Source organism: Neolamprologus brichardi, chromosome 6, assembly GCF_056152115.1.
Source record: "Neolamprologus brichardi isolate AB-2024 chromosome 6, ASM5615211v1, whole genome shotgun sequence".
Lineage (NCBI taxonomy): Eukaryota > Metazoa > Chordata > Actinopteri > Cichliformes > Cichlidae > Neolamprologus > Neolamprologus brichardi.
The window spans coordinates 13,402,820-13,415,880 of NC_142109.1; the positions used below are offsets into that span (position 1 = coordinate 13,402,820).

The following is a 13,061-nucleotide window of genomic DNA, read 5'->3' on the forward strand; positions in this document are numbered from 1 at the left end:
CCGTTTAATCCGCAACTATAGCCAGCTCGCTCTACCCCTGACTCGTCTCACCTCACCCAAGGTTCCCTTCCGCAGGAAGGAACCGGCTCGCCAGGCTTTCTCTTGCCTGAAGGAGCGCTTTGCCTCTGCACCCATCCTCATCCAACCCGATCTCAGTCAACCCTTCGTCGTGGAGGTGGACGCCTCGGACGCAGGAGTGGGGGCGGTGCTCTCCCAGCGACAAGGCGGTAAGCTTCATCCTTGTGCTTACTTCTCTCGTCGTCTCTCTCCTGCAGAGAAAAATTATGATGTGGGGAACCGAGAGCTATTGGCCATCAAGCTGGCCCTAGAGGAGTGGCGTCACTGGTTGGAGGGAGCTTCCCAAACGTTTGTGGTTTGGACGGACCACAAAAACTTGGAATACATCCGGTCCGCGAAACGACTCAATGCCAGGCAAGCCAGGTGGGCTCTGTTTCTCACCAGATTCCAATTCACAATCACCTACTGACCCCGGCTCTCGTAATGTCAAACCCGATGCCCTCTCACGTGAATTCGCCGCCTCCGAAGACGCTGCCCCGGATGCCCCCATTCTTCCTTCCACGTGTGTTGCCGGGGCCCTAGCCTGGGAGATTGAGTCAGCTATTCGAGAGGCCCAACGAACGGAACTGGACCCTGGTACAGGTTCCCCGGGCCTACTCTTTGTTCCCTCTACTGTCAGATCACGAGTTTTGCATTGGACTCACACAGCCAAGTTCACCTGCCACCCTGGGGTCCACCACACCATTGCCTTCCTCCAACGCTTCGCCTGGTGGCCGTCTTTAGCTAAGGACGTCCATGAATACATTGCTGCCTGTCCTACATGCACTCAAAACAAGAGCGTCAGTCAGCCATCCTCCGGCCTACTCCAACCTCTACCAACCCCTGGCCGCCCGTGGTCACACATTGCAATGGACTTCATCACGGGCCTCCCTACCTCATCAGGTAACTCGGTCATCCTTACTATCATTGATTGTTTTTCGAAAGCTGCTCACTTTGTCGCCCTTCCCAAGCTCCCCACTGCTTTAGAGACAGCTCGACTCCTGACTAACCATGTGTTTCGCCTTCATGGGATCCCCATGGACATTGTCTCTGATAGAGGGCCACAGTTCACTTCACGGGTCTGGAAAGAATTCTGCAACGCCCTCAGAGCGCAGGTCAGTCTCTCCTCTGGTTTCCACCCTCGGACTAACGGCCAGACAGAATGGGCCAATCAGGAACTCGAGGCGGCCCTCCGGTGCTTGGCATCCACCAATCAGAAAACTTGGAGTGAGCAACTCCCATGGGTTGAGTATGCCCACAACAGTCTTATCTCCTCAGCCAACGGGCCGCCCTTCTTTGCACAGCTGATCGCAATAAGCACCTGGCGGACCGTCACCGGACCCCCGCACCTGCCTACACCCCGGGACAAAAGGTTTGGCTATCTACTAGATTTGTTCCACTCCGGGCTGAGTCGGATCCACTCCGGGCTGAGTCGGCCTGGGGGATCGGCGAGACGCTGATCGGCCGTCTGTCTTTTCTCTCTCGCGCTCTCTCTCTCTCCTCCTGTCTGTTGCCGGGGCAGAACTCATTGTGCGCCCACGCCCACGGAAAAGAACACACCTGATGCCCATCAAGGGGAACGGCATTTAAGCCAGGAGGTGACTGCTGGTCTTTGCTGGATCGTTGTCTACCACACGTCAGTGAGAGTCAAGCTACAGCTCAAGATAAGTCAAGTGTCTTTTGTGAATATCGCACTCATTCCTGTTTCCTCATCTACAGACCCCCTGGATAACCTTTCCCGTGTGAATCTGTGTGTCAAATGTGAAGAAAGGAACTGCAGTCGTGTATGTGGAGAGTTGGAGAGCGAGTGATTCCCCCCTTGGATTTCCCTGGAGCCCTGTCCCTCACATTGTTGTATATAGCACTGCCAGGCACTCTCTGTATATACACCTGGTGAACTCTGTAAATAAATCCTTGTGTTCAGCTGATTCAGGAGTCCCGCGTTTGAGTCCCCTGCATTGAACCTTAACACATTAAATCTAATTTCTTCTTGGCTTAAAACTTAAAATGAGAGTATGTTTGTTTCTCAGTTTGAGCATTTGATGTTTTATCTTCTACTATGTTTACATTCTGCAGCATCCACAGCTTCTTCGCCTTTTTGGAAACCAGGTTGCAATGGCAAATGGTTAACATTAATCCAAGGTTCTATATTCAGTGTGAGCGCCCACATCATGACAAGTTGATTGATTGATATACGCACAGAGGAACGGTGCACCGGCACCTCTGTCAGCTAAACCTTCCTGCAGGTTCTCTGCATTCATGGGGTGCTTTCTCTCTGCCTGCCTACCAAACAGATATGTAATTGTAACAGAAAGTTGTCTTTTTCTTGTTTGGTTTATCTTGAGTTTTACAGTTTAATTTAACTGCCATTTCTTAATGACATTTCAGACAATGGAAACTTCTCACTGGAAGCACTTTGATCTAACCTTCTCTTGTTTTGTAGCTGCCAATTAGTTTTATTTCTTTTTTTAGATCCACAGTCAGCTGCTTGAATAAACCCCATGGTTTTTGGTTGTTACCACAATACCCTTGAAGTGTCACTCTTAGACTTTCTATTCTGTTGTGTCCTTCAATTAACAAAAGAAGAATAATTTCACATCAACATTTAAAGAAGCCCTACTGGAATTGCTCTATTTATTAGTTGTTTTTTTTTTAGCATAGACAAGCTCAAAAATTCATAAAATTGTATACATTCGTCAGGTCTGATGAAAAATTACATATTTTAATTGTTTCACACATGTGTGGGGCAAAATGGCTCTGGAGCGCCACCTATGAGTTGTTAAATGAAGTCCTGAGCCATATTAAATTGTGCAGCTTTTGAGTTTTCGTGAGAGGGCCTGGCTGTGACGCCACAGCAAATTTTGATCATTTACATTTGTTCTCAATCCCACATATATTTAGTTCAATCTGGACCAAACTTCTCCGCCCCAAACACATTTTAACTGCCATATTTGACACTGGTGACAGCGCCACCTAGTGGGGACAGGAAATGTTTTACACTTTGGGATACAGTGTAGAGGTGGATGACCCCAGCAAGCTCAAATTTGTGTTACATTGAACTGTCTGTTGCTGGCAGGACGGTGAATTTCAATGTTCCACCTTGAAGAACAAAACTGCTATAACTCAAAGAAATCCTGTCCAACCGCTGCCAACCTTCGCAGACATGATAAGAGTCCCACCCTGAACAGACTAATATGCCCATTGTCAGTATTAGTTAAACCTAGAGTCAACACGAAATGTCATGTCTTATACTTTCATGTGCTGCTCTTCACAGGATGAGCACATCCACCTCAAAAGTGGTGAGAATAACCATCGGGACATTATGATGCTTCAGTGTGAAAATTGTGAGTTTATATTGAACAGCTCACTCTGGTGGTATGGTGATTCACCATGAAACAGGAAGTAATTTTGAGGGACTTGGAAAACTCAAAAACTCATGAAATTTAGCACAGAGCTCCATTGTGATGATTTAGCTCACAGAAGCAGCACCCAGTGTGGTCTTCTGGTGCTGTAGCTTATCTATTTTTATCTATCTATGTTGTGCATTCAGAGACGCTCTTCTGCCACCTTTGGTCATATCATTTGGTTATCAGAGCTACTGCTTCCTGTATATTCTGGCCCTTTTTCCTTTCACCTCTGGTATCAGCAAGGCATTTTTCCTCAGAGAACTGCAATATTTTCTTCTTTTTTTCTCAGTGTAAACTCTACAGATGGATCCACAGTTTCTGAAATAGTCAGATTGGACACCAACAACCATGCCAGATTCAAAATCACTGAAATCTACTTTCTTCCTTATTTTGTTGCTCAGTTTGAACTTCAGCAGGTCATCTGTATGCCTAAACAAATGATTGTGCTGCCATGTTATTGGTTAACTGTACATGTGCTTAATGAGCAGTTGAACATATACTATATACCACTTCGTTTAGTGGCCAGTTAGTGTAGTTTAGCCTTCTGTTGCTGTGTGGTTTTGCTTAGCTGTCAGCATGACAAAGTATACCGTCTTCCATCTTAAGTATGGCCCCTGTTCTGTTATTTTCTAATGCGTTAATTAGTTGCTTGTTTTACTCTGTGCTGGTCTTTTTTTATCGCTGTTGTTGATTTTTGTGGCTGGGACAGGCAACTATTCTGCCCTTTATTCCAGAGAAGATTTCTACATACATACATAGCACCATAAAACGGAAACAAGTTCTAATATACCTGGAAAAATATGTTGAATCAGTGACTTTTTAAGGCAATATTTGACAACAAAAGTCAGATTAAGTCTTATAATTTTGTTCAAAAAGCTTTATCTATAATTTTGTCTTAAGCTATCAAACGAAATGCAGAAAGGTAGATTGCGATGAAAGGGCTGCTTCAGCCCAGCTGGCAGTGCAAGCATCACCACCATCTTACTCAGCTTTTATCCAAGTATTCCAAACAGCTGAATAACTCGTCTGTAGTGACAGTGAGTTCAGTTGGGCAAACCTCAGTCTAGTGGTGTTGCTCTGGGTTTGGAAAGCCACTATTAATCAACTGGTTCAGAGACAATTGAAGAGGATTAAAAGTGCTATTCTTTCTTTTCTAAATTCCACAAGTCAAATATCAGTATAGTTTATGTGTCTTAAATTACAGTAGAGTACAATGATGGTTGCTAACCAAGGCTGCATCTGAAATCCCTTAGTAGGCTATAACAGTATGAGAGATGTTGGAAATCTTGGTAAGAACCCAAGAGTGTGCAAAGTGCATACTATTACAGTATGCATTAGGATTTAGGCTCTTCAATAGATGATTATGAGCTAGGATATCAGACCCAGCTGCTTACTTAAGTATCCATAAAGCCATAGTAAGACATTTTAAAATAATAGACAACTGAATATTAAACATAAAAGCATAATAACATTTCTCAGTTGTCAAACTGCTGCTATAACTGCAGTCCAGACCACGCATGTTTGGGTAATTACACATCTTTATATTTAACGATCTGTACTTTGGTACAAATGCAAAAAACAGTGATTACTGCAAAAAACCTAATCAGCTTTGATTTAATTGTTTAATACACTCTCTTTTAACACATAGTGACGAAACTTTAGCTGTCAAATTCAACAGGTTACTCAAACTAAGCTGTCATCTTAATATTTTGTGGAAAAGAAAACAGACAAAACACAGTTAATAACACATGCCCTTTACCAGGCTTTCACTGTTACCACATAACAGTCATGCCTTTTAGCCTGCCTTTTAGTTTAGCTGCTCAGCTGAACTGAGTTCAAGTGTTTAATTTGACCAGTGGAGAACCTCTCACCTCTAGACCCTTGGTTGCTTTAGCTGTTTCTCTTGGATAATTATCCCTGAGTTGTGAAATATCATCCATTGAGTTTGGAGTTTGCATTTGGTTGAATGAGAGCATTCTTGCAGGGTGATCTTGTAGACCTCTCCCTTCAGCCTGTTGCTTCCCCCAGTGCTGAAACCAATAAATGCCAGTAAGCCAGTTAAATTGGCAGTCACACCAAACCATATCAGTGAAATTGACTGTGTTTTACCAGAAAGGTGTGCTTTGGGTTGTGAGCTTTTCTTCTTTCTCCACACTTTCTTCTTTCCATCATTTTGAAGTTTTATTTTTGTTTAATCAGTCTGTAGAACTTTTCGTTCGGTGGGCTCTCTTTTGAGTATATTTTTGAAAGCCAACTTTCTGGGATTTCTATCTTGCAGTGAATCCTCAGAGGCTCTGGTCATGAAGCAGTCTTCTAACCCACTAACAAGGAAGCATGCACACTTACGTCTGCAGTTGCTGTGCAGCCTTAGAGAGTTATTTATCTTCCCCCATCCCCCAAGTTATCTCCCTCTCGACCGCAAAACCTGTGTGCACGGGCTTTTTTTAAATCTTTCTTTTTTTTTTAACTAAAACTTTTTTTTATCTTCTTCACTGACATGGTTACATCTCTAATATTCTTACTAGTTTATCTCTAAGGGCTGTAGTTCAGGATGTAGAGAAGGTCATCTACTACCATATTTGGTATACTAATACCACATTTACTTGAGGAAAAGGTACGAATGGTTGCATGAGGCATAAAGTGTTTTGAGTGCTCAGGTAGAGTAGAAAAACATTTTAAAGGCACCAGTCTATTTAGTTTATGATTCTATTTTTCAATTATTAGACATAATTTTAAAACAGTACTAACACGGAATAAAGTACATCCAAAAATCCAAGAACATGCAAAGCTCTAACTGAAGTCTGGTAAACAAAGAGGTTTCTTGTCTCTGCTGCTTTTATATCTGCAGCCTTGTAATGGCTGCATGTTGTCCATTTACTGTAAACTGAGTTATTTCCTTTCATAATTCACTCTATGGTCCCCTGCTGTGGCACAGCCCCCTACTCACGGACTAATTTAGCAGCTCTATAGCAAAATACAGACAGAGTGATTCATCAAAAGAAAAAGGAGACAGGGTTGTTTATGGTTTCAGCAAAAAACCTTTAACTGTAATATCACAGAATGAAATGCTGTACTTTGAATACCCTTAAGTGAGTCTCGTGATGAGACATACCCTGGAGAAGTGGAGGAATTAGTAAATTTGATTTAGTCTAATGGAATCACAAGTCAATTTCAGAATTGATGTCACAGGGTTTGGATGTAATAGATGGGCTATTTTTATCAGTACCTCTCACACAGTCTCTTCAGACTCTGGATCCAAAGCAATGTACAATGCAGTACATTTGACTCTTTTGAAAAGCACTCATTTACATTTAAAAAACTTTTGGTGTCTTGATGTTGTTTTTCTGAATGTTTATTCAGGCCAAAATATGTTTTACTTAACCTATTGTAATTTTTTGTTGTTGTTATCAAGAGCTAAAGCAAAGGATTTCCTCAAATATTCATGTGTCTGTTCCTTCTTTCTGTGGCTGTGTGAGATTCTGGTGTACATCCATTTCTTTGATTTAACCACTTGTGGATCTCTTTTGGAAGAACCACAGCATGATGAGTGATGGTTTAAGAGTTTATTCCTTCTGATATACCAGATTCCCTTTCTTTGATCAACAATTTTAAAATGCAAACAACAAATAAGCATATACTAAAGTACTGTCCAAAACAACAAACAACATTGTCATCATAAATATTGTTCCTCTCTCTTATGGTGACTGTTGTATAATGTATGAAATACATTTTTTTCTCTATATTGTTTTTTACTGTATAGATGTTAAATGTTAACTGAGAACTGGGTGCAGGTTTTTGTAAGATTTTCTTTAATAATAGTTCTCTGTGAAACACGACAGAATTTCACGCTGTCACTTTGTTTTGTGAATTACCATACAAACCCTCCCTTTAACTGAAGCGCTTTTAAAATTTCACGCTCTTAGTCGACCTTGAAGAAAATATTTCTCTGCTTTATTTGATCAAGATAGGTTGAAAAGGAATAGTAAAGGCACAGATCACAAAAAGCTTACATTTTTTATGGTGAAAGTATTCTTTTCTTTTTCTCCCTGCTTTCTTGCAGACGAGTTTGTGACAAATGCTCATTAAAACCTGTCTTTTTTAAATGTTTTATGCTGCTCTTTAAAATGCCAGCGGCAGTCACCTTGACAGCACCATTGCCTCTCCAGTGCTGTTGGAAAATGCCTGGTTTTGGATTTGTTTTCAGTGGGTGGTAATCACAGTGTCTGTAAATTTGTCTTTATAAATTGGGGTTTACTATATCCTGGATGCACCCCTGTAATATATTAGAAGGTGTTTTACAGCATAAAAATACCAGTTACACACAAAAACACTTAATCATCCTTTTTCACTTCACTATGTTAGAAGTACATCTAAACCAGGGGTGTCAAACTTAAGGCTTGGGGGGCAGACTCGGCAAAGAGTCCCATCCCACCTTGGAAAATGTGAATGTGACCCTATTGTTATAGGTTTTCCTTTTGATAAACAGCGCAGCCCAATTGCTATTTATGGTACAACAAAATAATAATATAACAGATAAACAAATAAATGACAGAAAAGTTCCCGTTTTTTATCTGCTATAGAAATTTCTCTTTGAAAAATGGGAGAAAAAAGCGGAAGTTTTTTGTAAATTAACAAAAACGGTATATTTTGAACTACCAGAACTTTTTTCTCCAATTTTACAAATTTATCATGTCGTCAGAACACTTACATTCTCTTCCACTAGAGGGCAGTACACCTACCAGCTCTAATTAAATGGGTCGCCAACTGCCAGTAAAACAGACGAAGAAGAAATTACACGCTAGCCATGTTCTGAGTGAGACGTGGCAGGGCGTTAAATATTTGAAAAGAAAAAGTAGTCCTGGAGAAAATTCCGACCCAGGTGAAAACCATTGTTTGGTGGTGTGCCGTGTGATTTTTCTAATGTGAAATAGGTGCTGTGGCTCCAAAAGGTTGGGAAACACTGGCCTAAACATTATATTCAGGCTGATGTAGATACCGCATGAAGTTGCTTTTTTCATAAAGTTTCACCCACTGAATCATATTGTCCATACGTCTTAGGTTATATTTTTTGTTTTGTTCTTTTGCACACTGATGTAAGGTGACCACTCATTGCATGCCAGAATTGTGCTGCACGGATAAAATGCAGCTTTTGGATCTCATCCAGGGAGGTTCACAAACTTTTGTCATTACTGTTCTTGAGTGCATACAAATGCTAATTAATACATAATTTCAGAGCCATATGGTGTAATTTACTCCGTATCGAGCTGGATGGTTTTGAGCTTTCATGTGAAACAGCTGTGAACATTAGAGTCGCATCCTTTGTGTTTTTTGTTCAATGTGCTGAAAAACTATAACAGCAGACGTTAGCATTCTTCCATCTCGAGACCTCACATAACATGCTTTGAAATATTCAGGAAAAACCAAGAAGCTTTGTTGCTGTTTGACTTCACTGCTGTGCATCTGACTCTACCAAGGAGATCACAAGGTTGTCTTAGTGGATTCGTGTTTATCATTTTAGTTGTGATCATCGCTGGCATCAGCGAGTGTTCTTAGTGCATCTTATAGTATGTTAGAGAGAGCTGCTGTTCTGAACCATTCATTCAACCTGATTTGCTGTACAGAAATCGTGAGATAAAAATTCTTCCTGTCCTTGAAAGAAATGAGTGCTGAGTGACAGGCTGCTTTTGATGCCAGAAATGAAAGCTATCATAAAGCTGATATCTCACTGCCGGGGGGGAGTTTGTCTTGCCTTGCTGCCATTTTAATTGACTGCTGAGGCAGCAATTTTAGTACAGTGCTGTGTAAAAGTCCTGAACCAACCCTCATTTCTTTATACTCTGCAAGGAAAATGGGCAGAGGTGGCAAAAGTACAGACATTCTGTACTTAAGTATAAGTACAGATACTAGTAAAAGTTGTAGAAGTTGAAGTACTGATTCAACTATTTTACTCAAGTGAAAGTAAACGTATAGGCTGTGAAATGTACTCGAAGTACAGAAACCAAAAAGTAGCTCTTTGGAGGACGTTTCTACCTGCTATTTTTGTGCAACAAAAACCTGAGTCTTGTCGAATATTTATATAATAATAAAATAATAATAAAGTTTCATTCTAATAAATGTACCCAGCTTACATCAGGTACGTGGAACACTAGCAGAGAAAAAAAGGAAAATAAAAAAAAGTAGTTCTTTTTAAAATAAAAGTAAAAAGTTCCCAAAAAATAACTACTCAAGCAAAGTACAGATACTTGAAAATTCTTCTTCTGTTTGGTTATGACCACCTTTATTCTTCAACACAGCCTGAACTCTCTTAGGAAAACTTTCTTGTTTCGTCAGGAATAACTCTCCAGTCTTCTTGAAGGACATTCAAAGCTCTCCTTGGGATGTTGGCTGTGTGTAGCTCGGACTCTGGGGAGGCCAGTCCATGACTGTCGTGTTTTTCTATTGCATGTTAGATCAAAACATGACAGAACTTTTCTGTGTTCATAATTTAATCGATTTTGACAAGATCCCCAACACCTCTGGCTGAAATGCAGCCCTAAATCCTAACAGAGGCTCCACTCTGTTTTCCACGTGGCTAATGACACCGATCTCCTGACCTCCTTCATACATATTGACGACAATTTGGACCGAAATTTTAAATTTGGATTCATTACTCCATAAGACCTGTTTCCACTGATTTTCATTCTTGATCTTGTGATTTGACACACTTCAGGCTTTTCTCCCTGCTTCCCTTCCTTAATGGCTTCTTGACAGACACCCTTCTGCTGACACCATTTTTGATGAGGCTTCAGTGAACGGTAGATGGATCTCCTGAAGGGCCTAATGAATCTTTCAGGTCCTGTGTCAGGTCTTTGCTGGATTTATTTTCCTATGTCTTAAGGACATGCATTTCAGATGACTGAAAGACATCAGCTATATATATATAGTTTTCAGGGTTTTTTTTTTTAGACCTGCCACTTCTTCCTTTATCCTCCACTTGTCCAGTTTCTTCAAATTATTTTAGGACACACTGCACAGCACGCCAAGATATGCCCAATTTTCAGCTAATAGATCTATGTGACTCACCTTGTTGGTGCGAAAATACAGTTTATTCCTGGCATTTTATGTTTTGTAGATTCAACTAAAGAAATGGGAACAGAGTGTTTTAGTAACAGGCTGCTAGCACTTAAAAATATAATTTAAAAGTTGTCTGTTATGTCTCGACACAACACTGGTTCGTTCCTTGAGTCAGATGTCCTTTCTCATAGGTGAGAGTTAAGTCACTTAACAAACAAAAAACCTTCTTCTGAAAATGGTCAGGTCAGGACTGAAAAACACTGATCATACAGTACACTTCATTTATTTCACTAAAATTAAATTGTTTTGGGGGTTTGAGGTCTTGATGTATTTTGGAAATGTATTGAAATATTAAACATGACAACACATTGATTGAGCTTTCAAATATCATGTTATCTTTATCATAACGAATGTGACATATTTGTTTAATCTAATTTATGTGTGTGTTTTTAGAATCACTGGAAGCTAAAACCCAATTAATTAGTCCTAACATGCAGCACGTGTAGGTTCTTGGTTCTTTCGTGATGTTGTTTTGCACTTTCACATATGAATTTTAATGTATAAAGCTACCTTGGCTGTTTTCTCCTTTCTTCTTGTATGGTTTATTGTTGTTATGTTATTATTATTATTATTATTATACAATATAGTTTATTTATATATATATTTATATTATATTATTGTTGCCTTGTACTGTCAGTTTTCTCTACAGTCTAATGTCATGTTTTGACCCACTGTCATGTGATTTGTGCCACTTCACTTTATATCCTAAAGGAAAATCTTCCCCTCTCATCTTTCATCCCCTTCTCCTCCTTTCTATCCTCTCGTCTCCTGTTTCTCTCCATCCTCTATGCTCCCTGTCGGCTCTCCCTTCCTCCCTGTCTTCCTCTGTGTAGCCTGTAATGATCTGGTGGCCTCAAGCAGAGACAGGAAGCCCAATGCTTTGGTCCAGGTGGCTGTCATAGATCCCCACAAGCAGCACCTCGTGTCTCACGCCTGCACAGAGATAGTTGAGGTAAGGCATCACACGCACACGCGCCATCCTCTTGCTTGTCTCCGGCCTATGATGTTTGTTGTTTTGCCGTGTCTCTGGGTCACCAAGTCTCCGATGGTATTCTCTCCATCGCTGTCTGCCCCCCTTTCTATCAACCTTGCTTTTCCATCTGACTCACTGAACTGGAACAGACAATGAGCCCTAACCTTCTATTTCTAGTGACAGCTGAGTCCAGACATTCACATGAGTGACTGTGTTGCGTGTCAATCATGCATTTACAGTACATATACAGTATGCGTTTGTGGGTTTAATTGTGTGTGGGTAAAACAGTGAGAGTGTTTTGCGCTCTTTGACCTCTTTAAATTCTTCTTCTTTTACTTCCACCGTGACAGTGTTGTTGCTGAGACAGCAGCCACATGAGTGTTTTCTGGGCAGCAACAGCTGCCCCCGTCCCACTTTGGAACACCCACCTACACACGTGTGCAGAGGCCAACGCACACACACAGTCCTTTTTTTCTCTTCTCCTTCCTCATATGAGGGCAAAGTTTCCAGGCGCATAGAAAGGAGACACTATTTCCCTCCTAATCCAGTAAAGCTAAATTAGCATAACCGTCTCTTTCAAAGACTGATTTCAACTGCTTTTCCCCTCAGTCAAGGGAGCAGCAGAGCATGTGTGTTTGTGCATGTGTGAGTGGAAAGACAGGATGTGGTAGGACACTGTATGCTGGCTCAGCCAGCTCTGCAGACACTCTGAAGGCTGCTGGAGTTTTGATTTCATGGCCGTAATGTTCAGGATTTGGAGTATGATCTGAGGATATGAACTGCTTTTGTCTTCACAAAAAAAAAAGGGTACGTACCCATTCATTGTGATTTTATAAGTGGGTTTTAAAAGAGAAGTTTGCACCCTTAGAAGAAAGTCTGGTAGATTTGCTGTCCGTATATTCACTTTATTAGTCTGGATTGTGTCATAAAAGTGAACATTTCTTCTGTTACATGAACCAGTGTATTTAGCATTTCCCTCAGAAACCGGATCAATCAGAAAACCAATATTAGTGTTATTTGGACTCAGACTTGAAGCCAAACTGAGAAGAGAATATGTCTCGTTGAAATAATCTTTGATTGAAGTTTTAATGGAGCAAGGGATTCTTGCCAGTAGGCTTTCACACTTAATACAGAAACAAATGTTTATTAGCTTGTATGACCAAAGGCAGACCTGTGTGTGTGTGTGTTTGTGTGTCTGTGTGTGTGTTTGTGTGTGTGCAGGCATGCAGGCACCGGGGAGCTTACTCTATGTGTATTATTTGAAGACAGCACTTGTGTTTTCACTGTTGTCACATTCCCAGGATGCTTTCTCTCAACAGCTGCTGTCGGCTTTGCGAGCGCCGGGCCTGGCTGGCTGTGTGAAATCTTGCTCGTGTAATATGTGTGCTATCATGCTGTATGTGATAGAAAGATTTCATTTAGAAGATAAATGATGGAGCATGCCAGGTGCTACAAAGCCTCTCTGGTCCCGCCCGTCAATCGTGCTCAGGTCAGGGGAAAAATGTTCTTTG

At 41.0% G+C, this 13,061-nt stretch overlaps 1 protein-coding gene across 3 annotated transcripts in view; it reads left to right on the forward strand.

Moving 5' to 3' along the window:
- The window catches only part of inpp4b (inositol polyphosphate-4-phosphatase type II B), a 187,222-nt gene that overhangs the window by 15,745 nt on the left and 158,416 nt on the right, over nucleotides 1-13,061 (forward strand). For 2 of the 3 annotated variants that reach the window (XM_087841711.1, XM_087841710.1), the window contains exon 3: nucleotides 11,411-11,529. In XM_087841711.1, the coding sequence (XP_087697837.1) occupies nucleotides 11,411-11,529 (119 nt within the window). Of the gene's footprint in view, nucleotides 1-11,410; nucleotides 11,530-12,094; nucleotides 12,358-13,061 lie in introns of those variants that run through there. The other variant, XM_087841712.1, reaches the window with a different exon arrangement.